Consider the following 27,859-nt stretch of genomic DNA (forward strand, 5'->3'; position numbering starts at 1 on the left):
TAAATTTATGGTTTTGTGTTGGGTTGCATTCATACCCATCCTGAGTCGTGCATGGGACACAGGGGCCACAGGTTGGACACCCCTGCGTGAAAGGAACAAGCAAAAAGAGCCTAGGTTCCCAGCTGCTCCAAAAAGGCCCACAGCTGGCTTTTGACACCACTAATGCCCAGTGCATCAAGTGGACCAAAGCCAGGTGTGAAAAAAGAAGGCAGGTAGACAGGACCTGCTGCACTTCTTTCCCCCAATTACACTCGATGAAAACAGTTCTCAGATCCCACTCTTTCTTAGTTTTCTTCTTTTCTGACTGCATTTTGTACCTTGCATGTGGAGTAGCCTGTCATTCTAAATCCTGCTAATTCCACTTTTTTAAGTATTTCAGGAGTCTTCTTATTTTCACCTTTACTTGATGTAAAAAATTGAAGTTGCACATACTCTTTTCAGTAATTCTGCTTCCGGGTATATTGCCTTCCTGGGCAAACTCTCTTATCTGTGCATAATGGTAAACATTACAGGGACATACAGAGCAGGACTGATTGTAATGGTAAAAAAGGAGGAACTATAAAAATTCAACCACAGAAGAATATATGAATAACTATGGTTCATTTATAAAATATAATACTCTACATCAGTGGTTTTTCTTCTTTTTTAAATTTATTGGGATGACACTAGTTAACAAAGTTATACAGATTTCAGGTACACAATTGTGCAATACATCATCTGTACACTGTGTTGTGTGTTCACCACTCCAAGTCTACACCAGTGGTTTTCAAACTTCTTGGTCTTGTGACCGCTTTACACTCTTAGGAATTACAGTATTTGTCATACAAAACTTAAAATAATTTTTTGAAAATTTGTCATTTTAGAAAGGTTAATTAATTACATGTCTACATTTTTAATTAAAAAACTATTTCCCAAACCAAAAAGAAAATTTACTGAAAACAGTGGCATTGTTTTACATTTTTGAAATGTCAAATCAGCTTTTGCTATTTAGTATCTTTACTTGCAATTTAGTACATTCTGCCTTTGAACTGAAAAAATTATTAATAAAGCAGTTGACATTATGCTTATTTTATATGCTATATTTAACCCATGTATCAGCCAAATAAGGTAGGTATTATCAACCCATTATAAAGATGATGCAAAAGACCTATGGAAGGAAGGATAAATAGCTTGCCAAAGGCCACATTACTTTCAGTTGCATAGCAATGATTCTAATCTAGATGCTCTTACTCACTATGCTGTGTTAAACTTAAGTACAGTATGAAAGCAATTGTATATTCAGTGATCAAATTTACATCTAAAACTTACGAGAAGCTAAATCCGTACTAAATTTTTTCTAAATTTTTTTTAATCCTCACCTGAGGATATGTTTATTGATTTTAGAGATAGAGGAAGGGGGAGAGGGGAAGAAAGAGGAAGAGAGAGAAAAAGGAAAGAAAAGAAGGACAGAAGGAAGGAGGGAAAGGAGGGATAGAGGGAGGGAGAGAAACATCAATCAGTTGCCTCTCTATGTGACCCAACTGGGGATTGAACCCTCAACCTAGGTATGTGTCCTAACCAAATCCGCAACCTTTTGGTGCATGGGATGATGCTCCAACCAATGCTGAGCCATCCAGCCAGAGCTCCATACTACTAATTTATTTCAACTTGACAGCTGGGAAAAAATGATGTTTAGTGAGTGTTATAGGCTGAGTGGTGCTCCCCACCCCTCAATTCATATGATGAAGCCTATCTTAATATATTAGGGCTGCCATAACAAAATACTAGAGACTGGGTAATTTATGAACAGACATTTATTTCTCACAGTTCTGGAGGTGTGAAAGATCAAGATCAAGGTGCCCGCAGATTTGATCTCTGGCATAGGCCCTCTTCCTGGTTCACAGACTATATGTCTTTTTGCTGTAACCTCACATGGGAAAAGAGGTGAGAGATCTCTGCAGGGTCTTCCTTGTACTAATTCCATTCATGAAAGCTCTACCTTCATGACCTAATCACATCCCAAAAGCTGTTCCTGAAACCATCACACTGGACATTAGCTTTCAACATATGAATTTGGTGGGACACAAATATTCAGATCAGACCACTGCAAAGTACTAACCCCTAGTACCTCAGAATGTGATTGTATTTGGAGATAGGACCCTAAATAGGAAATTAAGGCAAAATTAGGTCACTAGGGAGCCCTAATCCAATGACTGGTATCCTTGTAAGAAGAAATCTGGATACAGACAAGTACAATGAGAAACGATGTGAAGACACAGAGAGAATGACCATCTATCTACAAGCCAAAAGAGATGCCTCAGAGAAACCAGCCCTGCCAACACCATAATCTTGGACTTCTAGCCTTCAGAACTGTGAGAAGATAAATTTCTGATTAAGCCACCCTGTTTGTAGAACTTCATTATGGCAGCCCGAACAAACTAATACAGTGAGGGAGTTTTCCAAAGTTTTACTGGCCCTTAGTTAAGTGCTATAATTTTTTTCCTTCCTCATCAACATTATAATGAAATGACGTTGAACAAAATGACATTATTCAAGTACATGCTGTATTATAGCAGTAGCTCCAAAGTACATAGCATACAAATAAAGTAATAAAAGTATTTAATAGTTGATTATGTCTCAAACTTTATTACTGAATCAGTAATAAAGTATTATTAATGAATCAGTTTCTATATCTTGCTTTGAGTTGCTTTTTATTAATGAATTAGTTTCTGCATACGGCTTTCAATCACTTTTTATTAACTGCTTCCAAAAACCGCAGCAGGTGCAGGAATAGATTGATGACATCCAAGTAGAGGTTGATGGAGGCTAATACATACTCTTCAGGTGACAGCCTATGCATCAGTGAGTGAGTGTCATAGATGATGAATCCACAGAAAAGGAGGGCTCCTACAGCAGCCATGACCAATTCCACTGTCTCACTATAAAAAAAAAACTAGGCAAGAGATTAAAATATTACATTTGTATTTAAGAACCCTATTAAATACACTTAAATTACTTGCTCTTAAGTTGCATATGCTACATATATATTTAATAATGCTGTACAACTTTGAATACAAATGTTAAAAGCAGAGAAAGCCAAAGCAGGTCCACTCTGGCTTCTGTTGGATGAAAGAATGAATGGATGAATCAATGGATAGTCCCCTATTAAATTACCTACTTGATTTTGAACAGTAGTATCCCAAATATTAAATTTTTTTTTCATAATTACATGTGCCACTCGGAGGTTAGCAATTACATGATGGCCTCTTTCTGTGTAATTTAACCAATTTGTTCATCTTTTATTTCAATCAATAATGCTAAAAGAAGACCTTGATTTTTCAAAAGATAATTTGATAATCATCCTATACAAACATTTCAGATAATTATAAGTGTCCTATCATAAGAATATATCTTACATGGCTTTTTGAGATTATTTATATTGACATGGTGAGAATTATATTTCACGTTACTATTCTAAAACAACTCACCTTCAAGATTCCTGACAAACACAAAATCCACAAAACAGCAAACAATCTATAAAAACAAAATAGTAGTAATTTAGAATATTGTTCCTTACAAAAAAACTTTGTAAACACATTCAATATTTTCTGAAGAAACAAATCCATCCTGATATTTGTCAAAGAATAATTTGTATGTAAGAACTCATAAACATACAATGAATACTGTAGAGTGCCCAGAAATCAAAAGAACAGCTATCTATTCAACATATGTTTAAATGGTGTACAGAAGTAGTTAAGAGTGTCAATTTTTTAAGGTTTCATATGAAATGCAAAGGAATATTGATTTAAGTAGAAGTGCATTATAAGTATTTTAATTCAGAAATCTATAAAGCTTCTAGAAAATACATTCATGAACAAATAAAAATTGATTTTTAAATCAAATAACAAATTATTCTGTGAATATGCATATCCATTAAACTTCCCAAATGTATTATTTTATTCTGATGTATTATAGAACTTAATTATGTACATAAATTTGCCACTGCTATAATTTTATAATATACCATACATACATAAATATACACACTAAAAATAGGAACAAATTCAGAAGTCACACAAAAATAGAATTAGTTGATAATGACATTAAAAAATATACTCTATATGTTCAAGGAGGTAGAGGAAAGCATCATGAGAGAAATGAAAGAAATACAGTTAAAAAATACAAATTGAACTGAATTTCCATACACTAAAAAATACAGTATGTCAAATGAAAAATACTCTGACTGGGATTCATAGCAGATTAGACACTGAAAAAGAAAAGAATACTGAAAGTGATAACAGTTTTAGAAACTAAACAAAATAAAAGAAAGAAAAGACTAGAAAAAAATGAACAAATCATCAGTGAACTGTGGAACAACATCAAGAAATCGAATATATATGTAATTGGAGTCTCAATGGAAAGGAGAAAGAAAAGGGACATAAAAATATTTGAAGAAATAATGGCTGGAAATGTTACAAAGTTCATGAAAAATCTGAACTGTCACATCCTCGGAGGAAAAAAAAATACCAGGAATATCAATCAAATTACTGAAAATATTAATCAAATAACTGAGAAACTCTTAAAGGTAGCTAGGAGATGTTTAAAAAATGTACAAAGGAATAAAAATAAAGACAGTAGATTTTCTTGTCCAACTATATGAGCCATAATGCAGGGGAGTGACGTCTTTACAAAAAAAAAATTTAAATAACTTTCAAAAACAAAGGTAAAATAAAGATTTTTTTTCGAACATACAAAAGTTGAGACCAGACCAGCACTATGAGAAATGTTAAAAGGAAATCCCTCAGGCAGAAGGAAAATATGTGATGGAAACTAGGTCTACACAAAGAATGGAGAACAGAAATGGTAAATATGTGGTTGAACATAAAAGACTTCATCCATTTTTCAAATCTTTTTAAAAGGTAGTTTAATGTTTAAAGCAAAATTAATAGCAATGTATTATGAGGTTTATAATATGTAGAACAAAAGGTTGTACGAAGGGAGGGGCAAATATAAGTATATTATACATGAAATGGTATTATTATTTAAAGGTAGACTATGATAATTTAAACAGGTACACTGTAAAACCTAGAGGAGCTTCTATTTAAAAGAGCTATAGCTATTAACCATAAAAGAGATAAATAGAATCAAATAATCTCAAAGAAAGGAAAGAGGGAAAAAGGATCAAAGAACAGATAGGACAAACAAAAAGATATACCATGCTAACACAATCAAAAGAAAGCCAGGGTAGCTACATTAACAAAGTAGATTTTAGGGCAAGGATATTACCAGATAGAGCCCCTTCATAATGATAAAGGGTCATTGAAAAGTCAAACAGACAGTAACCAGAGGGGAAGGGGATGGGGGATAATGGGGGAAAAGAATGGAAAAGGTCAAGTCAAGGAACTTGTATAAAGGACCCATGGACAGGGACAATGAGGGATCTGGGTGGGGCATGGAGGGTGGAGGATTGAATATATGAGGGGGGTGGGCAGTGCAAGGGAGAGCAATGGGGGAAGGGGACAACTATAATTGAACAACAATAAAAAATTTTTTTAAAAAAAGAACTAGGGACGTGGTTAAAATTAAACCTGGCTGATTGTTTCTTTGTATAGACACTGCAAAGGTTATGCCCATGGGAGCCCATTGTTAGGTTAGTTAATAAGCATTAACATCTGTGAAATGCTAAGACATACATACAAAAAAAGAGAAAGAAAGAAAGAAAGAAAGGACATAGCAATCCTAAATGTTTATGCATCTAAAAAGAGAGCTTCAAATAACATGAAGTAAAGTTGTAGAACTGGTGGAAAAATAACCAAACGATACTTGCAGTTGGAGAATTCAGTACCACTTTTATATTGATAGAATAAGCAGGCAGAAAATAAGTAAGCATACAAAAGATTTGAATACTATCAACCAATTTGACCTATTTGACATTTTTCAGTCATTCAACAGCAAAATATATATCTAGTGCACAAAGAATATTAACCAAGATACTATTAAATGAGTCCATTAAATACAAAAGGACTGAAATCATATAAAGTATGTTCCTTAACAACAGAATTAAATAAATTAAATGTATATATTATAATTCAGTGAGGTGAACTAAGGGTATGGTAAGATTCCAGCCTTCAGCTCTTAGTGGAATGGCCACAAAACTCAGGGTACACCTGGCATACCTAAGTTAGCATGAAATATCTTACCATCTCAGAGTAGAGATCCTTCAGGATTGAAAGGGAATACTTAAACCCTAGGGAAACTCCAAAGCTTCTGCACCAAGAAGTATGGGAAGGTGGGATTAAGAACTGTAGAGCATCTGAGATTTTACCTTACAAGCTAATGAGTTAGCCTGGTACAATTTCATGGATGCTAGTTGAACACATGAGACTCTAGGCCTGAGATGAAGGACAGTTTGTTATGACAATAACAGTGGCTGAAGAACAGGCATAGTAGATAGGTGTTGTAGAAGTAAAGAAATGAGAGAGCTAGAAGGATAGGAGGTTGAAGAAAGAAAGTAAGGCATTCGCATTTAATATTTCACCAGTGGAACAATCCCTAGTGATGGCAAGGTCCACAAAGTGGCCATGGCAGGGAAATGAAAGTTGCTGCAGTAGTAAAGGTCCAGAGATATTGAGAGGCAAAGGTGATAGATGGGGCTAACATGTAGTTTGATGCTAATATCTTTAAGAATGAGGGAGGCTTGACCAAAAAGAGTATCAATGACAGTAATGAGGAAGGGTAGGAAGTGTATCACCAGAAAGCATAAGCCTTAAAGTAATGAATTTCTATTATGCTGAAGGGATAATGAAAAGTGGCACCAGGGAACAGAAGCAGTTTTCAACACTAGCCCCCACCCCCACCCCAAGCTACATAGGGTATGGGAGAATGAACAGCTAGAGAATTCTTGGAGGAATCAAGTTTCAAGGAAAAGAAAGAATATATTATGAAGAGACAAATATAAGGGAGATTATTTCTTGGGTTAGCCAAAAATTTCATTTGGTTTTTTTTCCGTAAGATGGCTCTAGTAATGCTTAGTTGTCTTTAACTTCACTAGAACAATTTTGTTAGATTGTACTGTGACAGCTGTCATATCAGCATGCATTTAAAAAAAAATCAAAATTGTTAATTTTTGTGTAGCCATTTTAATATTGAAGATGGAAGAAAGTATGCAACAGTTTTGGCATATTATGCTTTATTATTTCAAGAAACGTAAAAATGCAAATGAAACTCAAAAAAAGATTTGTGCAGCATATGGAGAAGGTGCTGTCAAAAGTGGTTTCCGAAGTTTCGTGCTGGAGATTTCTCACTGGATGAAGCTCCATGGTAGTTGGGTAGACCAGTTAAAGTTGATAGTGATCAAATCGGGACATTAATTGAGAACAATCAATGTTATACATCGCAGGAGATAGCTGACATACTCAAAATATCCAAATCAATAAAATTACTGGTGAAAATGAAAAATGCATCTTTTAATTTATGGGGAAAAAATACGGATTTTTTTGCCAACCCAATACCAGGAGTTCTAGAGACTACAGTAGAATGGATGGGAAGGAGGGCAGCAGTTAGCGACTGGGATAGAAAGAAGAAGCAAAGAGCAAACCTTTCATCATATGGAGCCACAAATATGTATGAAGCATCCCCCGCCAAGAGTTAAATAATGCTACCTCCCCCTAAATCAAACTCCATTTTAATAAAACTGTATCTGCATCTTGCACAATTACCAGTGTTGACTAACAATCTGTATTTTATCCCAGCAGAGATTTCTGGTAATCTGGATAACCAGGGGAAAAAGGGGGGAAGGAAAGAAAAGTTTTGCAAGAGTAAGCTTTTGTAAATTTTTAGTGTTGTAACAGGAAAAAGAACAGAAAATGGTTGCCTGATTATGTGCCAACAGGAAGCCAGGGTGAGCTTACAGAGTCTACTCACTCTTAACAAGTGAGGGCAACAAAGTACCGTTATCCTAATATAAAAAGGATGTTCCATGTATCTATTAGTTTGAAGAAGGATACAGGTTAATCAAATGGCTCAAAAGGTTTTAAGGTTCATTCAGACATCTCCAAAATCTTGCTTTTACCACAAAGATGTGGATGGTTTTGGTAACATTTATGTTAAGACAAATACCTAAATAATATAGGTAAATTCCATGCCATTCATATAGCACACAAGCTTACATTCTCTAGAAACCTGATATTTTTTGTTGTTGTTGGCATTTACTTCCCTTTCAAGATAGAGGGGAAGAAAATGACTCAAAGCCACTTTTCATGTCCTTGGATGTTCTGGGAGAGCAGGGCCTGGTCTTAGAACTCAAAGATGGCCTTTCATTACACTGCACTTTAAAAGGCAGTATACAAAGCTAACAGTATAGCACGTCTCTCAAAACTATAATATTAAAGGTATCTTTCATAGCCATGAATATGTAACTTACCCTGCTCCATATTTGCTGAAATCTTTCTTAGATTGTAAGGTATATATAGTCAAACCAAGAAATACTGCAGTAGTCAGTACAAAAGCTTGGAGAATAATATGTACATCATAGAAAGTAACTGTAAAATTAAAAAATAATGATTAACATGCATATAAATAATATAAACAGCTTTTTCTGGGACTTAATTGAAATGCTTTTCACTATACTACTTGGCAATAAAAACAATTATGAAAAGATTCCTTATTCAGCCTTGAATATTGATTCATACAGTAAAACCACACCCATAATGCCATAAATAGGCTCTAAAATATTCATTAATACAAAATAAGGAAGTGACATTATTATGAAATTAAAGAAATGACTGGAGATTACACAGCTAGCCAGTTAGGAGTTTTAGGGATATGGTGGGATGATTCTCCCTCAATCCCTGTTCCAGCTGCAGTTTATCTGTGATCATTGTCCATTATAGCTTAGGTATCAGTAGGGATGATTCTGGGACCTGTGGCTGGCTGGGAATTCTTGGATAGCATATAGCAGGTCTAGTGATCACCTGGTTAACTCACCAAGTTCATCAGCCTAAATAAAAGAAATTGGGCAAGAAAAATATCGGGGCTATTTGGCATTGTCTGCCTTTCACCAACCCTGCAGAGAACAGAAACTAACCACTGTTTCCTTTATATCCAAATCTGCAGTATCTCAGAGTACATTATATACCAAATTTCCTTCCATAATTTCAGAATGATCTTCTGGGTTGACCAAAGCTATTGCAATGCAACTGCTTAACATTTAAGAGAATGATTACCCTCTTTAAAGGAAGTTACCTACTTTGAACCCAAAACCATTTAAGTTATTTTTAATTTGTCATGGATTAATTATCCAAGTTCTTTCTATTCTAAATGCTACATTATTGGAATTCCTCTATTTATACCATTACAGGATTAGGAAGGTGAATGCAGAAAGATAAAACATGAAATCACTTTTGCTTCTTATCAGTAATCTCAGTGTATGATTATGTGGAAAAGATATTATAATTAATGAGAGAAATGATGTTCTCAGATTATCCCACCTATGTATTTCTACCCCAATTCTAATAACCATGAAATAAATTTCTTTTCTACTTCCCTTACAAATGGTGGGAATCGGGGAGGGCAGAGATAGACTTGAGAAGAATATTAATAATGTATAACATAATAGATAATAATGCTAACAAGAAGTAAATATTAATAATACTTTCTATGGTGTGGAATTTCAATCCTATTTATTTTAGTAGTTACTATTTTCTTATATTCTGATTCTTCTTCTAAAAAAAGAGGTAGAATACAAATATTCAATAAACTGGCATAGAAAGATTTAAGAAGTACTGATAAATAGGTAAGTATATTACCCATAAGGATTAACAATTTACTGACAGTAATAGTTAATGCTGATGCTTTTCATACTCCAAATTAATAGTTTTGAGACAATCAGAATTTTTTTAATTTTTAACAAATCATCAAATATTTTACTTGATGTATTACATAGGGTACATCGAGTAAGTATAATAGACATTTCCTTTCAAACACATATTTAACACCAAATACAAAACAGATTACTAGCCTTTTGTGATTTGATAAAATATGAGGATATAATATAAAGCATATTCTGATACAGGCAATCTAAGAGGCTGACCTCATGATGAAAGTACATGACTCAAAACATATTATCAGCTCTAAGATCCCTTTAAATTAGGGAAAGATTAGCTATGCTTGTCTTATTTTTATAAATGGATAAACACAAATGAATATTGTTTTCCATTCCTATTGTTTTTCTAACTCTTTTCTACTTCCTCTAAGCTCAGTTGAACTATGGAAAGTATAAACATTTAATTTGTGCTTATATTTTAGAAATTCTTTATCCTATGCCATATTTTTTAAATATGACACTCCATGATGGTAAGATTTAGCCCCATATAGCTTTTTACCCAGAATGATTATCGACATTAAAAAGTAAGTGTAGCCCTGGCTGGTGTGGCTCAGTGGACTGACTGCCGGCCTGCAAACCAAAGGGTTGCCAGTACAATTCCAAGTCAGGGCACATGCCTGGGTTGCAGGCCAGGTCCCCAGTAGGGGGCGAGTGAGACAGCCACACATTGATGTATTTCTCCTCTTTCTCCCTACCTTCCCCTCTCTCTAAAAATAAATAAAATCTTAATAAATAAATAAATAAATAAAATTCTCAGATTAAAAAAAAAAAGTAACACACAGAAGCACAATTAGACTTACCAACAAAGGCCACAGTCAGAGCTTCCAATAATGTCTAAGAAAAAGAAATTGAAATTACATACATTAATGCAAAACTTATAATATGTGATATACATGGTTCCAATTTCTAGTTCAATGTGATTCCATATGCATGATCTCATTTTAGCTTCAGAACAACCTTGTGAAGTATATGGGACAGATAATAAGCTCACAATAATGAAAATGAAACCTCAATATATTAAGTGAAACTATTTAGATTCTAATTGTATCCCATCACTCCTTAAACTCTAACTAGATTCTTCATATCTGTAAGAGGAAAATTACAGAAACAAAATTCTATTTTCTCACTCTGTGTAATATAAAAATGAAATTGCAAATCATGTGCACACTTATAAAAAATATCTCACTCAAACACAGGAATATTAAATATACTGAGTCGCTAATTCTAAATTTAATATTAAATATATAGGTAGCACTCTGGTGTGGAAAATTCTTAAAACTGTCTCAAAATATTCTCTCTTCCTTAGTAACAGAATTTTTACCTGGACACACAGCTACTAAGATTAAACATTACATTTTTCAGTATTGTTTACAGCTAAATCTGGCCATAGGACTATATTCTAGCCAACAGAATGTGCACAGAGATGTGTACAACTTCTGAAAACAAAGTAGTCCCCTTTCTCTTCTCATTTAAAAAAAAATAACTGGATGGAATATGGATATGATTATATGAACATCTTATAACACACCACACTAGGAATACCTGAACCATAGCAGGTACCTGCGCCCCTGACAACTCCATTAAATAGTCATTCATATTTTTTACATGAAAAAGAAATAAACCATCTTGTTTAAATCATTGTGATTTTTGTCTTTGTTTAAGCCTGGCAGAAGTAGCTGAACTCAGATCCTAAATAAAAGATTTGGGGATATTGAGCTTTTAACCTCTAGCTTCTTTTTCCCCTTAATTACATATCTTTATTTTGTTTTATATGCTTACTCTAGTTAGAATTTTTTTTAAATCAACTATCTGATTGATCTTACATAAAAGCAAAGCCAGAAGTAACGGCAGTGGCTGAATAATCATACATATAAGCATTCCCTATAAACCTTCACTACCTGAAATCAAGAAATCATTAGAACCAGAGCAAAAATGGTATTAGAAATTGTTCATAGAAGTGGAGGCAACGAAGCCATTGACACATTTTGTTATAATGTTTGTTGATAGTGTCAGGGAAGTACTAGCAAAAGATGATAGAAATATATTTTCTGGGCAACATTCTAGATATTTGCGACATGATTTAAGGTAAGAAATCATACCATGCTCAAGTATCAGAAGGAAAAAGAACAGTATAAACAGGAGGAAAGGTAAAACTAGGAAAATATACCATCACAAAATAATGCCCCTTTTTAAATATGCATACATACACATTCATACATACATACATACATACATACATGCCTCCTAAGGCAAAGTGAGATCCATATCCTTCCTATTTTGGTGGAGCAGGACAAAATAACCTAGTATCAGAGGTCTTTGAGTAATCAGAAATGCATTTTACGTACTTCCTTATTTGTTAAACTATTTTTAGCTATGGGCATGATCAATAGTTGCAGCAGCAAGTGACCGTATCTTGCCCATAAGCATTTGGCTGATGCTTTTCTAATAGGTCCTCTCCCTGTTGGGCGAAAGCTGGTCCATACCATAGAAATCAACTAGAGTCTTTCTGAAAACAGAGTGGCTATATAGAGAGAGTTGAAAAGAAACTCTACGTGATGCTGTTTCTTTCTGTACTTCTTCCTTCTGTCTTAGGACAGCTGACTGGGATAGGAGCTGTCAACTTATTGGCTAACAATCTACAATATGACCTGTGCCATTAATTAGCTGTGCCAATCAGATTCTTTCTCACTTAGAAATCTAAACTCTGAGTATAAACCAATGGTAGCAGGAGCTAAAGCTAACATGTTAATGAATCATATGAGAGCCACAATAGGCCATATTAAAACTAAAGATAGCAGAGGGAGAGCCACAATAGGCCATATTAAAACTAAAGATAGCAGAAGGACATCTGCATGAAAAAGAAATGTAATGGAAGGGAGAGGAGACCACAAACTCTTGCTGTTGAATATCCTACAATAGCATCATTTCTGGAACCTTCCTTCTAGTTCATTTTCTCATTGAGTTCTGATGGGGTGGGTTGATGGGTTCCCAAGACCTTATATCCTTAAAATCAACTCCTTGCTATTAGCAATAACTTGAGTTAGAGTATTGATACATAGCAAACAGAAGAGCCTTAAGATTTAAATGAATAACCTTTCCTACAACCGAAATTTCCAAAGTCCCGAGCTTTTATTTCATCATATTAACAAAAACTTACAGAATTCATAAACTTTCTTTAGTTTAAGGCAGTTTAATCTGATAAGCAGCATTTTCAATCCTATTTGACTATAAATACTCTTAACAGTAGTATGTAATGTTTTGATAGAAATTTTTAAGTCAGAACCCAAATCACACTGGATATGAGAATGGGAAAAATAACTTAAAAAATATATAACTTGAACCTTACCAACTCATTCTGGTCATAGTCTAAGATTGAGTTTTTATAAGCAGTAGTTTAGATTTTAATTTTCACAAATATTTCAGCAAGCACACTTAGACTTGAGTTCCCTCAACAATGATTTTGAAAAAAGTCTGTAAAGCACATCAATTGAACAAAATGGTCCTTTAAAAGAACACTGTCATAAGATAAAAATAGTGAGGAATTAGGTATAAAGATTTCAATTTAGGGCCTATGAAATGAAGGCCACAATATAATGTTTTCCCAAGAAAAGCACAGAATATTAGGGGTATAAAGTATCACAGGGATAATCTACTTTAATATTTTCATTTTACATATGAGAAAACTTAGGTACAGAAAGGCTAAATGTCCTGCCATATGTCACATAACCAGATAGTAGCACAGCTAGGTCATATGATTCCAACTCATTATTTTTTCCACTATACCATAACACAGAAAAAACTTTGAAACTGACAAAGTTTAAAAAATTTTACAAAGAGATTACAGGAAATTTACTAAAATTATTCAAATTTTTAAAAAACTCATTTTCTGCTACCGTTACACATATACACATTTAATTAAGTAAATAAATGTAAAACTCAGTAATAAATATTAAAGAGACATAAAATTGTCAAAGTACTCACAAATCCAAAAAGCAGGTACAGGTTAAGGGGATGTTTATGTCTGTTTAAAGTCAATGCAAAAATCAATCCCAAAGATCCAACGGCAAACACCAAAATTAATGCAGGACTGAAACACAAAATGAAAAGTAGTTTCAAGCTTAAAAAATAGCATAAATAGTATTATCAAATTTAATAACATTTGTCTATTTTATGTGTTTGTGAAAGTACAAAAAAATCTGGAAGGATCCACACCAAACTATAAAAAACAATTATTTTTCCATCTGGGAAATCTGAGGAGTAGGAGATGAGGAGGAGCAGCAGGATAAAGAAAAGGACCCACAATACAGAGGGAAGAATTTTCCTTTTTACTTCATGAACTTCTATCATATTTGAGTATTTTTGCAACTAGCATACTGCATTTTAACTAAAATACGAAGAAAAGCAATTAAATAAGAAATACATTTTATACCTAACTACTATTCTAGGGTATTTGTATGTAGCTATAACTTAAAGAACTTTTCCCCAAATTGCAAACTAATAATTCAAGACTCTCCCTCTGTAGGAGGAAGATAGGAATTGTCTACTCCTAAGAAAGCATTCATTTCTTATTTTACCTTTTCTGTAACGAAGAATCTATTTTAGCCTTGAAAATAATTATTTTGGAGGTCAGATCTTAAACAAATTTGAGATAAATCATATGGAGTTCCTTTGAAAACTTTTTATTGAAACTATCCTAGTCATGAGCCAACACTAAGATAAATTAAATATGCATTTATTAAATATTTTTGTTTCTCAACCACTCTATTAGGCTTCTGGGAGAAGGCATATGTCTAATAAAAGCACAAAAAATTAAGACTTGAAAACTGCATGCAGTAAAAATTTTGAATACTATTCTAGGAGATAAGAGCTTAACCCTACGAAACTATAAGCTAAAAAGTTCAGAAGTAAACACCATGTTGTAGAATATTTTCCTTATCAAAACAAAACTAATCTTATTTACAAGAGAAAATAACGAACCTTTTTTACATTCAAACATACAAAGTTAACAGAAAAAAAAAAAAGAACTTTGCTTATTCCCTTTTGATCATATGCAAAGGCTGAAAGTGATTCAGAATCACCTTACCTTTCATGTACAAATGTCCGTATAGACTCAAAGTATAAAAAAAATGCAGATGTCACAGTAGTTAAGAGAACTTGCAGAGAAAGGATGGTGTAGACTTTTCTCAGAAAGGCTAAAAAGAAAAAATTTACACATGATTATTTTCTTAAGTATATAATATAAAACAGCAAGATCAAATTTCTTCTCATAAATATTAAATTTTTATATGTATTCTTTCTTAAATCTTAATCCAAATACTGTAATTTGTAATTAAAACTTAAAATGCTTCTGAAGAAAAAAATTTTAATGGTAACTATTTTCTAAGAAGCATGAACTTAAAAAAAATTAATGGGCCGGCATGTAAATCTTTTCATCAAAATAAAAAGAAAGTACTAAATGCCTATTTGTAAACAGCACCATACAACAAAGCAGAAGATTAAAAACAGAGTATTTGTATAGAAGGATTCTGTCTTGAAAAGGAAATGCAGGAATAGAAAGCATATGGTTACATATAAATTTAAAAAGTAATTGTAATTTCCAAGCAGTACAATGTTTCTCTAAAATGAAACTTCCCTTGAAAGGCAAACAATATATAAACTTACTTTCAAACACCTATTTTTACTTCTCACTTACAGTACCTCTGCCTCTAATTTCTATACAGTAAGAAATTCTTACTTTCAGAATATTTTATAAATATCCATAAATGACTCCAAGGCCTAATGATTTTAAATACCTACTAAAGTCTCATGATTTACAGATAATATAAATAATACACTAAACACCCAACTCATCACCAGCCTCAGAAATAAAACATTAACAGTTCCTGCCTCCTCTGTGTAAATATACTGATAATAACAGCTTTTCTCCCTTCAATCTCTTAGCTAATTGCTAATCATCTTCCAAGATTCTGCCTGTCTCATTCCCCCAGTCTGAATTAAATGTTCTTCCTCATGTTCCCAAGGAACTCTAAACATAAGTCTAATCATTTTACTTTATAATTGATGTCCTACTTGTCCTTCACTCCCATTAGACTATTAAGACTAAAATCTCCCTAATAATATGGAGCATGTCTTATTCATATTCATACCACTAGCACTCAGCCAAATAAATTTATACTGAATTAATGAAAGGTGAATTTTGCCAGCTAGGGAAAAGAAAAGAAAAGAACACACACCAGGGCGTTTTCTTTAGTTTTCTTTGGGCAATATGACTAAGGATGATTTTCATGTTCAGTTATTGGCTAATTTGTGTTTTTTAATGTATCACTAATAAATGTATATTACTTTTGTAATGGAAAAACATATTTCAGAAACCTGTGCTTAGCCAAAATAATCCTTATGCAGATATTCCACATCATAGCTTTTCTATACTCTTTAAAAATGGGACCTTGCCTTGGCCACTGTGGCTCAGTTGGTTGGAGCATCATCCTGTAAACCGAAAGGTCACAAGTTAAATTCCTGGTCAAGGCACATACCTAGTTTGTGAGTTTGATCCCCAGGAGGGGCACATAGGCGAGGCAACCTATATATATGTTTATCTTTCACTTTGATGTTTCTCTGTCTCTCTCACTCTGGAATCAATGGGTATATCCTCAGGTAAGGATTAAAAATAATGGGGGAGGGGGCCTTAAATCCCAGGGAAAAGCAACATTTGATACCCAGTTTGAATAACTAATATAAAAAGTAGCAAAGGATATGCACACACAGATCACAGGTAAAAATAAAAGATTCAGTATGAAAATACAAGCCCAACAGCAATATCTTCTAAATTTTTTTGAGTCCTGATTTCTCTTCTATATAACATCTCAAACCTAACACAGCCAAAATAGTAACTCTTCATTTCTACTTAATTCTGTCCTCTCAGTCTTCTTTTCAGGAACCAGAACCAACACCCACCAAGATGAAAATGTAGGAGTCATCTCTGATTCCCCTCCCTCTTCCCAATCCATTAACTGCTACTGCTTCCACTTGCAAAGTAGAACATGTCCACCTCTTGGTTTCCTCTGCTACCTCTCTAGTCAAAGTCTGTATGATCTTGCACCTGAACTACTACTGTAGCCTAACTGGTCTCCATGCTTTCAACCTAGTCCCATCTAATTTGTGCGCCACAGTTATACAAGTGATCTTTTTTTTGTAAAATAAACCATATCCTGTGATTCCCTGCTTTAATACTTTTAACTTTTTTTCTTACACTTAGAATAACATTTAGAAGTTTTTATGGGCCCTACAAGGCCAGGTATGACATATAGAACCTATATAACCTCACTTCACACCACTCTTCCTTTTCCTCATAATCTTTACCCACACTGACCACCTTTCTGTTCCCCACACACGCCAAAGTCTTCCTTCTTCTGGGCCTTTGCCCTTATCTTATTTACATAGAATGGTGGTTTAAAATACATCCACAATTTTTGACATTTCCTTTAAGTGACTCACTTCTAACAAAAAGAATAAGGCAGAAGTAGCAGTTTATGTTTTATCTAATAGAATGAATCTTAATAAGAATCGCAGGATTCCCTTAAAGTTTACTGAATGATTTTATTGGCAAAAATACCACCAAATTATACCTGTCCTACCTTGGGGTGCTGGGTGTATGGGTACAAATATTGTCTCCTTAGTGCCAAACTCAAGAGAGGGTCTTGTATTGCATTGGAAGAAAGATAGATAACTTGTGGCCAGAGGAAAAACTGGTGGTTTAAAATATGCCTAAAAATTATTTGACACTACATTCAAAAGATGCAGCCTAAATCCCCTCACTTTGTGTGTTGACTGAACTTAGTGACCTACTTCTAATGCATAAAATAACGGAGATGTGACAATGTGCGTAATTCCCATGACAAGGTCATAACAAGTTGTACTGCTTCCTCATTACTCTTAAGGATCTACTGCTCTGAGGCGAAGCCAGCCACATGTTGAGGACACTCAAGCTGCCCAGGGAGTGGGTCGGGTCACGTGGCAAGGAAATGAGCTCTTCTGTCAACAGCCACGTTAGTGAGATTTCCTGGTAGCTGATCATCCAGCTCAGTCAAGCCATTAGCTGACTGCAGCCGCAGCCCACAACTTGACCAGAATTTCATGAGAGACCCTGAGCCAGATAGATTACCTAGCCAAGTCTGTCCCAGATTCCCAATTCTCAGAAGCTGCATGAGACAATAACTATTTGTTTTTTAAAGCTACTACATTTTGAGGGAATAGTCTATAAAGCAATACATAGCTAATACACCTGGTTAGCTCCTTCCCACACAATTGTCATTTCCTTTCCCTGAGCATTCTTTAAAAGAGCTGCCACTCTAAACCCTTGAGGTCTATTCCCTCACTGTTTATTTTCTTCAGAGAACTTATCACAGCTAGTATTCTATTTAATTGGTTACCTCTTTAGGATCTGTCTTCATCATTCCCCAATCAAATAATACTCTTGAAGATTGAAATATTGTGTGATCACTGCTATATCCCTAATATCAGCAGAGTCCAATAAAGCTTTATAAATGAAGGAAAATGTTCACCTTCACTCACATAGCCAATGAAATGCAAATTAAAACAAGATAGCATTTTTTCCTGCTGCAAGAGACAGCAATCTATGGCCCATTGGCCAAATCCAACCCACCACTTGGTTTTGTAAGTAGTTTTATTGGAAACCACCACACACACTCATTTATGTTTCCCCCTACAGCTGCTTTTGCACTATAACAACAGAACTGAGTAGTTGCCACAGACACCTTATGCCCCCAAAGAGCTGAAATTATTTACTATTTAGGCCTTTGTAGAAAGTGTTTGTCAACCCCTGATCTACCAGATTGCCAAATATTAAAAAGTTTAGATGTAGTCAGTTTAGTTACCAGCTGAATCACCAGAGCTCCTAAGTTAATAAAATGCTCCTGCATAATTTAAATATTCATGAATTAACAAATGGTTATTGAATTTCTGGTATTTAGTTCAGCATTGTTATAGTGATATGAGACATACAGAAGTAAATCAAGTATAAGACTTAATTTTTCTTTAAGAAGTCTACATATGCAGACAGATGGAGAAAGCATTCATCTAGGGATTATGAAATCTGGTTTCTAGTCCTGAGGCTTCACTGCAAAGAATCATGTTATTTTAGACAAGTGTTCTGAAGCTTAGTTTTCTGTAAAGCCTGGGTATGTATTATTTCAGGGGTTGTAATTCCAGGGCAAATGACAATACTGTTACTAGAAAATTTTTGAGCATTCATATATCTAAACCCAGGCTTCCCATGGGATTCCATTTTCTTCTTGAAGCTTTCCTAGAATATTTCAGTTCACATGATTTCTTTTTTTCCTTAAAAGAAAAGTTATTTATTAGGTCACAACCTTTAGGTTAGCTGGACGGTTCTTCTCTGAGCTGGCTCTGCTGGGGCTGGATGGTCAAGGATAGCCTCATTGTCTGGCACTCAGTGACAGAAATGGCTCTCCATGTGGTCTTTCTTTTCCAGAGAGCTAGCCTGAATTTACTCACAGTGGGCAGAGTTTCCCATAATAGGAGAGGCTGAACCCCAAAGCTCAATTACCTCTCAAGAAGTTCCTTATGTCACATTTATTAATGACTCATTGACCAAAAGCAAGTTACATGGCCAAGCCCATATTCCAGGAATGGGGAAACAGATTTCACTTCCCAATGGAAGAACAGTAAGGTTGCATTGCAAAGTGGAGTATATGTAAGAATAAAAGGGATTGTTGCCCTCATCTAGTGAATAATCTACACATACACCCAAAGTTATGCTATCTTTGAGTGTTCAATTAACACTGCCAGTAATTTCCATGTCTCAGTGCTCTTAATTCCTTCCCTAAACTCCCTCTGGACTTGGCACTTTAGAATTTAATTAAGTTGCTATCACAGATTAGTTTTGCTACTAGCCTACCTAATGCCATTAGGACAGCAACTGTGACTTTCAATTTCCTTACTGCCTTTACAGGCAGTAAAAAAAGGGGCTGCTTTTTAAAAATGTAGTTTATTTATTAAATGCATACTGATAGTACCTTGACTTAGCAAGATCTCTCTAATGAATGCCTTCTATTCACACATGGATTCTACCTCTACCGAAATTTAATTTTCTACAATGGCTTCCATTTTTCTATTCCCGTCCTTCCCTGAAGGGACTCATTCCCTTTCTTTATCACTTCTGAGATCAGGAGAAACTTTCATTCTCCCACTGGCATCTATGAGAAAACCAGAAGTTCTTATGCACTCCCAGTACTTGTATACCAGTTCTTCATTATTCTAATGTGTCACACTGTCAATTTACACTTTATGGTTGGTTAGAATCTGAGAATGTCTTATTGGTTTAAAAAACATAAACTAAAAAACTGAGTTTTAGCACCAGTTCTCCTAAAACTCTTCCAAAAAATTGAAGAGGAAGGAACATTTCTGAATTCATTCTATGAGACAGCATTACCCCAATACAAAAGCCAAAGACAGTACAGGAAAACTATAGAACAAAATTCTTGATGAATATTGATGCAAAAATTCTCAACAAAGTACTAGCAAGCAAAATTCACAGGAGATTGAAAGGATTACACACCACGGCCCAGTGGAATTTAATCCTGGAATGCAAGGATTGTTCAACATATAAAAACTAATCAATATAATATGCCGTATTAACATAACAGTGGGGGGAAAACATATGGTCATCTCAATCAAAGCAAATAAAAGCATTTACCAACATTCAACAACTGTTCATGATAAAAACATCCAATAAACTGAGAATAGAAGGAAACTACCTCAACATAATAAAGGCTATACTCAACAGTGAAGAATTGAAAGCTTTTCCTCTAAGCTTAAGAACAAGACAAGGATGCCTGCATTTGCCACTTCCATTCAACACAGTACTGTAAGTCCTTGCAAGAGCAATTGGGCAAGAAAAAGAAATGAAAGGATCCAAATTGGAAAGAAATAAAATTATCTCTGTTCACAGACAACATAATCTAATATGTATTGAATAGAAGACCCTAAAGATTCCATAGACTGTTAAAACTAATAGATGAAGTCAGCAAAGTTACAAAATACAAAATCAACGTGTAAAAATTAGTTGCATTTTTTTACACTAACAATGAACAAGACAAAAAGGAAAAGGAAATTAAGAAAAAAATTGCATTTACAATAGCATCAAAAAGAATGAAATACTTTGGAATAAATCTAACAAGAAGGCAAAAGACTTGTACACTGAAAATGACAAAACTGTTGAGTGAAATTAAAGAAGTCACAAATAAATGACATCCCATGTTCATAGATTGAAAGAGTTAATATTAAGATGTCCATACTACTCAGAGCAATCTACAGATTTAATGCAATCCCTATCAGAATCCCAATGGCATTTTCTTCGCAGAAATAGAAAAATGCATCTGAAAATTTGAAAATTTATATAGAATCTCAAGGATCCCAAATAGTCCAAACAATACTGAAAAAGAACAAGAAAGGTTGAGGTCTCATACTTCCTGATTTTACAACTTATTACAAAGCTACATTAATCACAATAGTATGGTACTGACATAAATACAGACATTTAGAACAATGAAATAGAAATAGAGACTCAGAAATTAATCCTTATATATGTGGTCAAATGATTTTTATCAAAGGTGTCAAGACCATTCCATGGGGAAAAGACCAACTCTTCAACAAACGGTGCTTGGAACACTGAATATCAACATGCAAAAGAATGAAGCTGGACTCCTACCTTGCACCATATACAAAAATTAACTCAAAATGAATCAGAAACCTAAACATAAGACCTAAAGCTATAAAACTCCTATAAGAAAACATAGAGGAGCCCTGGCTGGTGTGGCTCAGTGGATTGAGCGCCAGCCTGTGAACCACAGGGTCGCTGGTTTGATTCCTGGTCAGAGCACATGCCTGGGTTGCAGGCCAGGTCCCCAGTAGGGGATGCATGAGAGGCAACCACACACTGATGTCCCTCTCCCTCTCTTTCTCCCTCCCTTCCCATTTCTAAAAATAAATACATAAAGTATTTTAAAAAGAAAGAAAACATAGAGGAAAAGCTTCATGACATTGGATTTGGCAATGATTTCTTGAATATGAGACCAAAAGCACAGGCAACAAAAGTAAAAATAACCACAACAAAGCAAGTAACCCATTTTTAAAAATCGGCAAAGTCAAGAGAATGAGAAGACAAGCCACAGGCTAGAAGGAAATATTTGTGAACATTTCTGATAAAAGACTGTTACCCAAAATATACAAAGAATTCTTATAACTCAACAATACGAAAACAAAAAAACCCCCAAACAATTAAAAAGTGGGGAAGTGACCTTAACAAGACATCTCACCAGAAAAGATATACAGATAGAAAATAATATATGAAAAGATGCTCAACATTTTATGTCATAGGGATTTTCAAGTTAAAACAATGAGATACTACTACACACTTATAAGAATGGCCAAAATCAAAAACACTGACAACACCAAGTGCTAGAGAGAAAGTGGAACAACAGAAACTGTCATTCTTTGGTGGTGGAATGCAAAATTGTACTACTTTGGAAGAGAGTTTGTCAATTTCTTACAAAAAGATGCCCTTAATCTATGTTCCTGCAATTGTGCTCCAGCATTTTCTTACAGAACTAAATATACCCTTAACATATAATCCAACAATTGTGCTCTCTGGTACTTACCCGAATGAGTTAAAAACTATGCCCATACAAAAACATAGACATCCAAACAAATCTGCACACAGATGTCTGTGTAGCAACTTTATCCACAACTGCCAAACCCTGGCAGCAACTAAGATGTCCTTCAGTAAGTGAATGGATAGATAAACTGCGGTACATCCAGACAATGGAATATTATTCAGCAGTAAAAAGGAGCTATCAAGCCTTGAAAGATATGGAGGAGTCTTAAATGCATATTACTTACTAAGTGAAAGAAGCCAATCTGACAAGGCTGCACATACTGCATGATTCAACCATATGGCATTCTGAAACAAGGCAAAACTATGGGAACAGTAAAAAGACCAGTTGGCTGCCAAGGGCTGGTGCAAGGGAGGGATGAATAGAGAGAGCACAGAGGATTTTTAAGATAGTAAAGCTATTTTGTATGATACTGTAATGGTGGGTATTTGTTATCATACATTTGTCAAAACCCAAAGACTGTACAATACCAAGAGTGAACCCTAATGTAAACTCAGGACTTTGGATGATAATGATGAGTCAACGTAGGTTCACAGATTGTAACAAATGTACTATTCTGGTGCAGGCTGTTGATGGGGGGGAGTCTTTGAATGTGTAGGGGCAGGGATGTTACAGAAACCCCCCTGTGGGTTCTATTACTCTGGGTTCTTTTTACCTGCTGCCAGTGTGACGATGACTCCCAATGCCAGAATCTTATGAAAAGGAACTATTTATTCAAAAGTTATACAGGTTTGAATATATGGCGGAACGTTGCCGTTAAATCCCAAAATCCCTTTAAAACACCCACACTCACACACAGTCCTGCCTCCCCTTGCCAAACCAGGCCAGTCAAGGGTACCATATCTCAGGAAAAGAAACAGAAGTCTGCAGCTCAGCTAGATTCCAGTTCTTAATCCAAAACTGCATCCTCCTGGTGGGCCAGGGAATCCTTCCGCATTCTTTCAAACCGCATGGCCAAGGCCCCGCACTGCAGCTACATCATCAAGAGGCTTCACCTTCCCTAGCAGCATGGTCAAGAGCGAACGAGAGAAAAAAGGCATCTCATGACTCTCCTACTCTCCTTACCCCATAGTCCAAAGCTCAAGTAAAGGCGGGGGGGGGGGGCATGGAGCGAGAGCATATGCGCGCCAAACCTCAAGGTTAGGCCGTAGCACGACTGCCCCACCTGGGTTTAAATCCCAGTGCAGATCTTCCTGTAACCCTATTTCTGACTCCTCCCACACTGGGTTACACCTGCCAGCACTCTGACTTTTTCTGCCTTTCTCAGCCGCCATTGTTAGTCTGGGCAAGCAGGCAACTGTGGCCCTCTCTTTGCAGGCGCAGGACGCCCCCTGGCTACTTGCATTAGGGGTTAGAGTCACACCCATCTCCCAGGAGAGCAGGCACAACTTTTAACATAACTACACTTGCCAGGTTCTTCAGATATGCAAAGCAGCTCTCAAAAGCTCTGCTCCACTTCCCAAGTGAGAGCTGTAGGGGTTTTGGGATTTTGGGGGATCTCTACCTAAGCAAGCCATTATAGGGAAATATGAGAACTCTGTACTTTCCACATTACTTATGCTATAAACCTAAAACTGCGTTAAAAAATAAAGTCCATAAAAAACAATGCCCTGGTTGGTGTGGATCACTGGATTGAGTACAGGCCTGCAAACCAAAAGGTCACTGGTTTGATCCCCAGTCAAGGCAAATGCCTGGGTTGCAGGCCAGGTCCCCAGTAGAAGGCATGTGAGAAGCAACCACACATTGATGTTTCTCTCCTCTTTCTCCCTCTCTTCCCCTCTGTTTAAAAAATAAATGAATAAAATCTTTTGAAAAGTTTTAAAAATAGAATTAAAAGAATAGGCAAAGGCATTAACATTTCTTCAAAGATATACAAATGGCCCATATGTATATGAAAAGATGTTCAACATCACTAATTAGGGAAATGCAAATCAAAACCACAGTGAGATAGTTTACACCCATGTGGATGGCTACTTAAAAAAAAATAAACAAGTGTTGGTGAGGATGTGGAAAAACTGGATTCCTGTACAATGTTGGTGAGAACATAAAATGGTGCATCCTCTATATAAAACAGTATGATTTTCTTGAAAAATTAAACATAGAATTACCATATTATAAGAAAATATATATTGGTGTCTGTCTCTGGTTCCTGACACAGAGCTCCTGAAACCCTTAAAATTTCCTAAGTGGTAAGAGCACTAGGTGCATCTTTTGTTCTCATATTTGGTTTTTGACCCAAGTTCCTAAACTGGCTGGTCCCTTGTAACATCCTGAGTGATACAAGTGTCTTTGTTCTACTGAGTGGCTCTTGGGTTGGCTTCTGGATGGCTCCTGGACAAGGGCTGGTCACCAGAAACAACAAGCCATGATTAGAAGTTGGAATTTTCAGCCCAATCCCCATTTTTTCAGAAGAAAGGTTGAAAATGCACTTAAAGATCAATCATGTCTACATTAGGAAGCCTACATAAAATCCCAATAGTATGGGGTTAAGAGAGCTTCTTGGTTGGTGAACACATCCACGTACTGGCAGGAAGGCACATCCCAACTCCATGAGGACAGAAGCTCCTTCTCTTGGGACCATCCAAAAGAACTTGCCCTATGTATTCTTCATCTGGCTATTCATCTCTATCCTTTGATAAACTGGTAAATAAAAGGGTTTTCCTGAGTTTTGTGAGCCACTCTAGCAAATTATCAAATCTGAGGATGCGGTCATGGGAATCTCCAATATGTGGCCAAGTCAGACAAAAGCTATGGGTAACCTGGGGACCTACTACTTGTGACTGGCATCTAAAGTGGGGTGGGAGCAGCCTTGCAGAACTGAGCTCTTAACCTGTAGGATTTGACACTATCTCCTGGCAGATACTGTCAGAATTGAGTTAAATTGTAGGACACACAGATAGGGTCACAAAGAATTGTTTGGAACTGGGGGGGTGGAGGGTGGGGGGGAGCCCACACATTTGGTGACCAGAAATGTCAGAAGTGTTCTGTGTGAGAAGTAGAGACACAGGAGGAAGAACTGGGATTTTCTGATGGAAAAAGTTTTTCACCAAAACACATTTGATTCAGCAATTCCAGTTGTGACTATATATCCAAAAGAATTGAAAGCAGAGTCCTGAAAAGCTATTTTTATGCCTATGTTTATAGTAGTAGTATTCATAATGAGGTGAAAGAAACCCAAATGTCCACCAACAGATTAATTGGCTTTACACATAAAATGGAATATTTCTTTAGCCTTAAAAAGGAAATTCTACAATAGGGATGCACTATGAAAATGTGCCAATTTAAACAAGCCAGTCACAAAAAGACAAATATTGTATGATTCCACTTATATGAGCTTTCTAGAATGTCCACTTTCAAAGAAACAAAAAGTAGAAAGGTAGTTCAAGGGCTGGGAGGAGGGGGAAAATGGGCAGTTCTTTGATGAGTGTAGCATTTTGCAAGATGAAAAAGTTCTGGAGGTTGGTTGCGCAAGAATGTGAATATACTTAACACTACTGAACCTTAGTACCCTTAAAAATAGTTAAGATGGTTAATTTTTAATGTTAATGTGTATTTCACCACAATTTAAAAAATTAAAAAAAATTAGCTCACTTGACAAAATAATTCCAAAATTCTACTTCAAAAATATAAATACTAGAAATCAAGTTTCTTAGTGCATCAGAGCTTCATAATTCATTTTCCAGAACAAATTCCAACTGCTCCGACAGGGTGAAAAGGGCTGGGGGAGCTCATGTAATCAATTGGCTGAACTAGAGCAAACAAGTGAATTCCACTTAAGTGACACTGAGCATTTTAAATTCCGAATAATTTCTGCCCACTGGATATTGCATCATACCATAAAACTAGTGCGGTATTTTGTCTAATTTAGAAAGCATCCATTTCCAGCAACTGCCCCGTAATACTCAAACCTATCTTGAGTTCTAGGTCCTGCGGAGAGAAAATAGTAAACCAGAATTAATAAGGTCCTTGCCCTCACAGGTCTTACAATCTAGCAAAGGAGACAAATAGAAAATCAAAATGCGTTCACACGCCCTAACGCACAAACATCCCAGCGGATAACTCGGTGCTGGCGTACTTCAAAATGATCACACAATAAACTTATTTTCCGAAAAATAACCATAGGTTCTTTTGATTTAAAGATGCCAAGGTAAGGCTATTGAGGTTTTCATCCGTCCCTTTCTACACAGAAGACGACAGGGTTCAAGTAGAATGGGCTCCAGTTTTGATTTCTGAGCCACAGCTAGGAGGCCTCTCGCAAGCGGCCTGCACTCTCTGAACCCCGGCCGCGGGGAGGGCGCTCTTTCCCGGAGCCGGTGGAGGGGAGGAGGCCAGCCTCTTCCTCGGAGACCCGCCGGGAAAGGCGCTGTCCCTCCGAAACCGGAAACCCTCCTCCTGAGACTGACTGCGCAGCAGGACCGACCAGAAGAGGCCAGAGGAGACGGGAGGGAGGCCGAGGGAGGCGGCGACGTACCCATTCGGATGTGCACGCTAGCAGACGCCACGCAGCTGCCATAGTTGAAGTCGTCCTCTATCGAGGAACAGGGATAGTGGGGGTCAGAGTTGGCCATGCTGGCAGTAGAAGACCCAGCTTACTCCGAACAAGGAAGGCGACGCGGGCCACAACGGCCGACGGCCACTTCCGTATGAAAAAACCCAGCCCGAAGTAGCCAAACGGCTTACGCGGAGAGAAACCTTAGCCAATCCACGCTCTCGCCTCAGAAAGAGGTTAGGCTGAGAGAAAATTGCTTCTTGTTAGGGTTGGAGAGAAGACGCGGCGCATTCTCAGCGTCATCTGAAGTGCTTTCACCTCAGAAAGAGGTTAGGCTGAGAGAAAATTGCTCCCTGTTAGGGTTGGAGAGAAGAAACGTCACATTCTCAGCGTCATCTGAAGTGAAACCTTTCTCAGATTGCCCTCAACGAGCTTTTTATAAACCCTCTGGCTTGGAGAGTTGACGGAAGCGTTAGAAGCGAAGTCGCGTCAATCCATCCGTTTGACAAATACTTGGTGTACTCTGAATAATCACACTGGGGATGCATTTTGTTTCTAATTTTTCATATCTAAAATTTTACTTGGTTCTTTTTCAAATTTTATTTTTTATTTACAGTTCACATCATTTTGTGTGTTTCAAGTGTACAGTAAAGTGGTTAGACAATCATATACTTTATAAAGTGTTCCTCATATTTCCAGTGCCCACTTGGCACCATACATAATTATTACAGTATTAGTAACTATATTCCCTATGTTGTATTTTACATCCACGTGACTGTTTTGTAACTACCAATG

The 27,859-nt window shown here is 36.0% G+C and overlaps 1 protein-coding gene across 2 annotated transcripts; it reads right to left on the reverse strand.

Annotated features, from left to right (window-relative positions):
• Nucleotides 1-629: 629 nt before the first annotated feature.
• TMBIM4 (transmembrane BAX inhibitor motif containing 4) lies at nucleotides 630-27,383 on the reverse strand. Of its 2 annotated transcripts, none has more exons than XM_054580056.1 (7): nucleotides 27,047-27,383; nucleotides 14,946-15,054; nucleotides 13,844-13,949; nucleotides 10,663-10,696; nucleotides 8,402-8,519; nucleotides 3,468-3,513; nucleotides 630-2,932 (listed from the first exon to the last, which is right to left on the reverse strand). In XM_054580056.1, exons 1-7 carry the CDS (start codon nucleotides 27,141-27,143, stop codon nucleotides 2,726-2,728), a joined length of 717 nt encoding a protein of 238 aa, XP_054436031.1. In that variant the 5' UTR covers nucleotides 27,144-27,383; the 3' UTR covers nucleotides 630-2,725. The 2 variants fall into 2 exon arrangements, with proteins under 2 accessions (XP_054436031.1, XP_054436032.1); XM_054580057.1 differs by having other exon boundaries at nucleotides 2,838-2,918; nucleotides 27,047-27,382.
• Between the last annotated feature and the right edge of the window lie 476 nt (nucleotides 27,384-27,859).

This window comes from Pteronotus mesoamericanus, unplaced genomic scaffold, assembly GCF_021234165.1.
Source record: "Pteronotus mesoamericanus isolate MK-2021 breed Mesoamerican mustached bat unplaced genomic scaffold, CSHL_Meso_final contig_56, whole genome shotgun sequence".
NCBI lineage: Eukaryota > Metazoa > Chordata > Mammalia > Chiroptera > Mormoopidae > Pteronotus > Pteronotus mesoamericanus.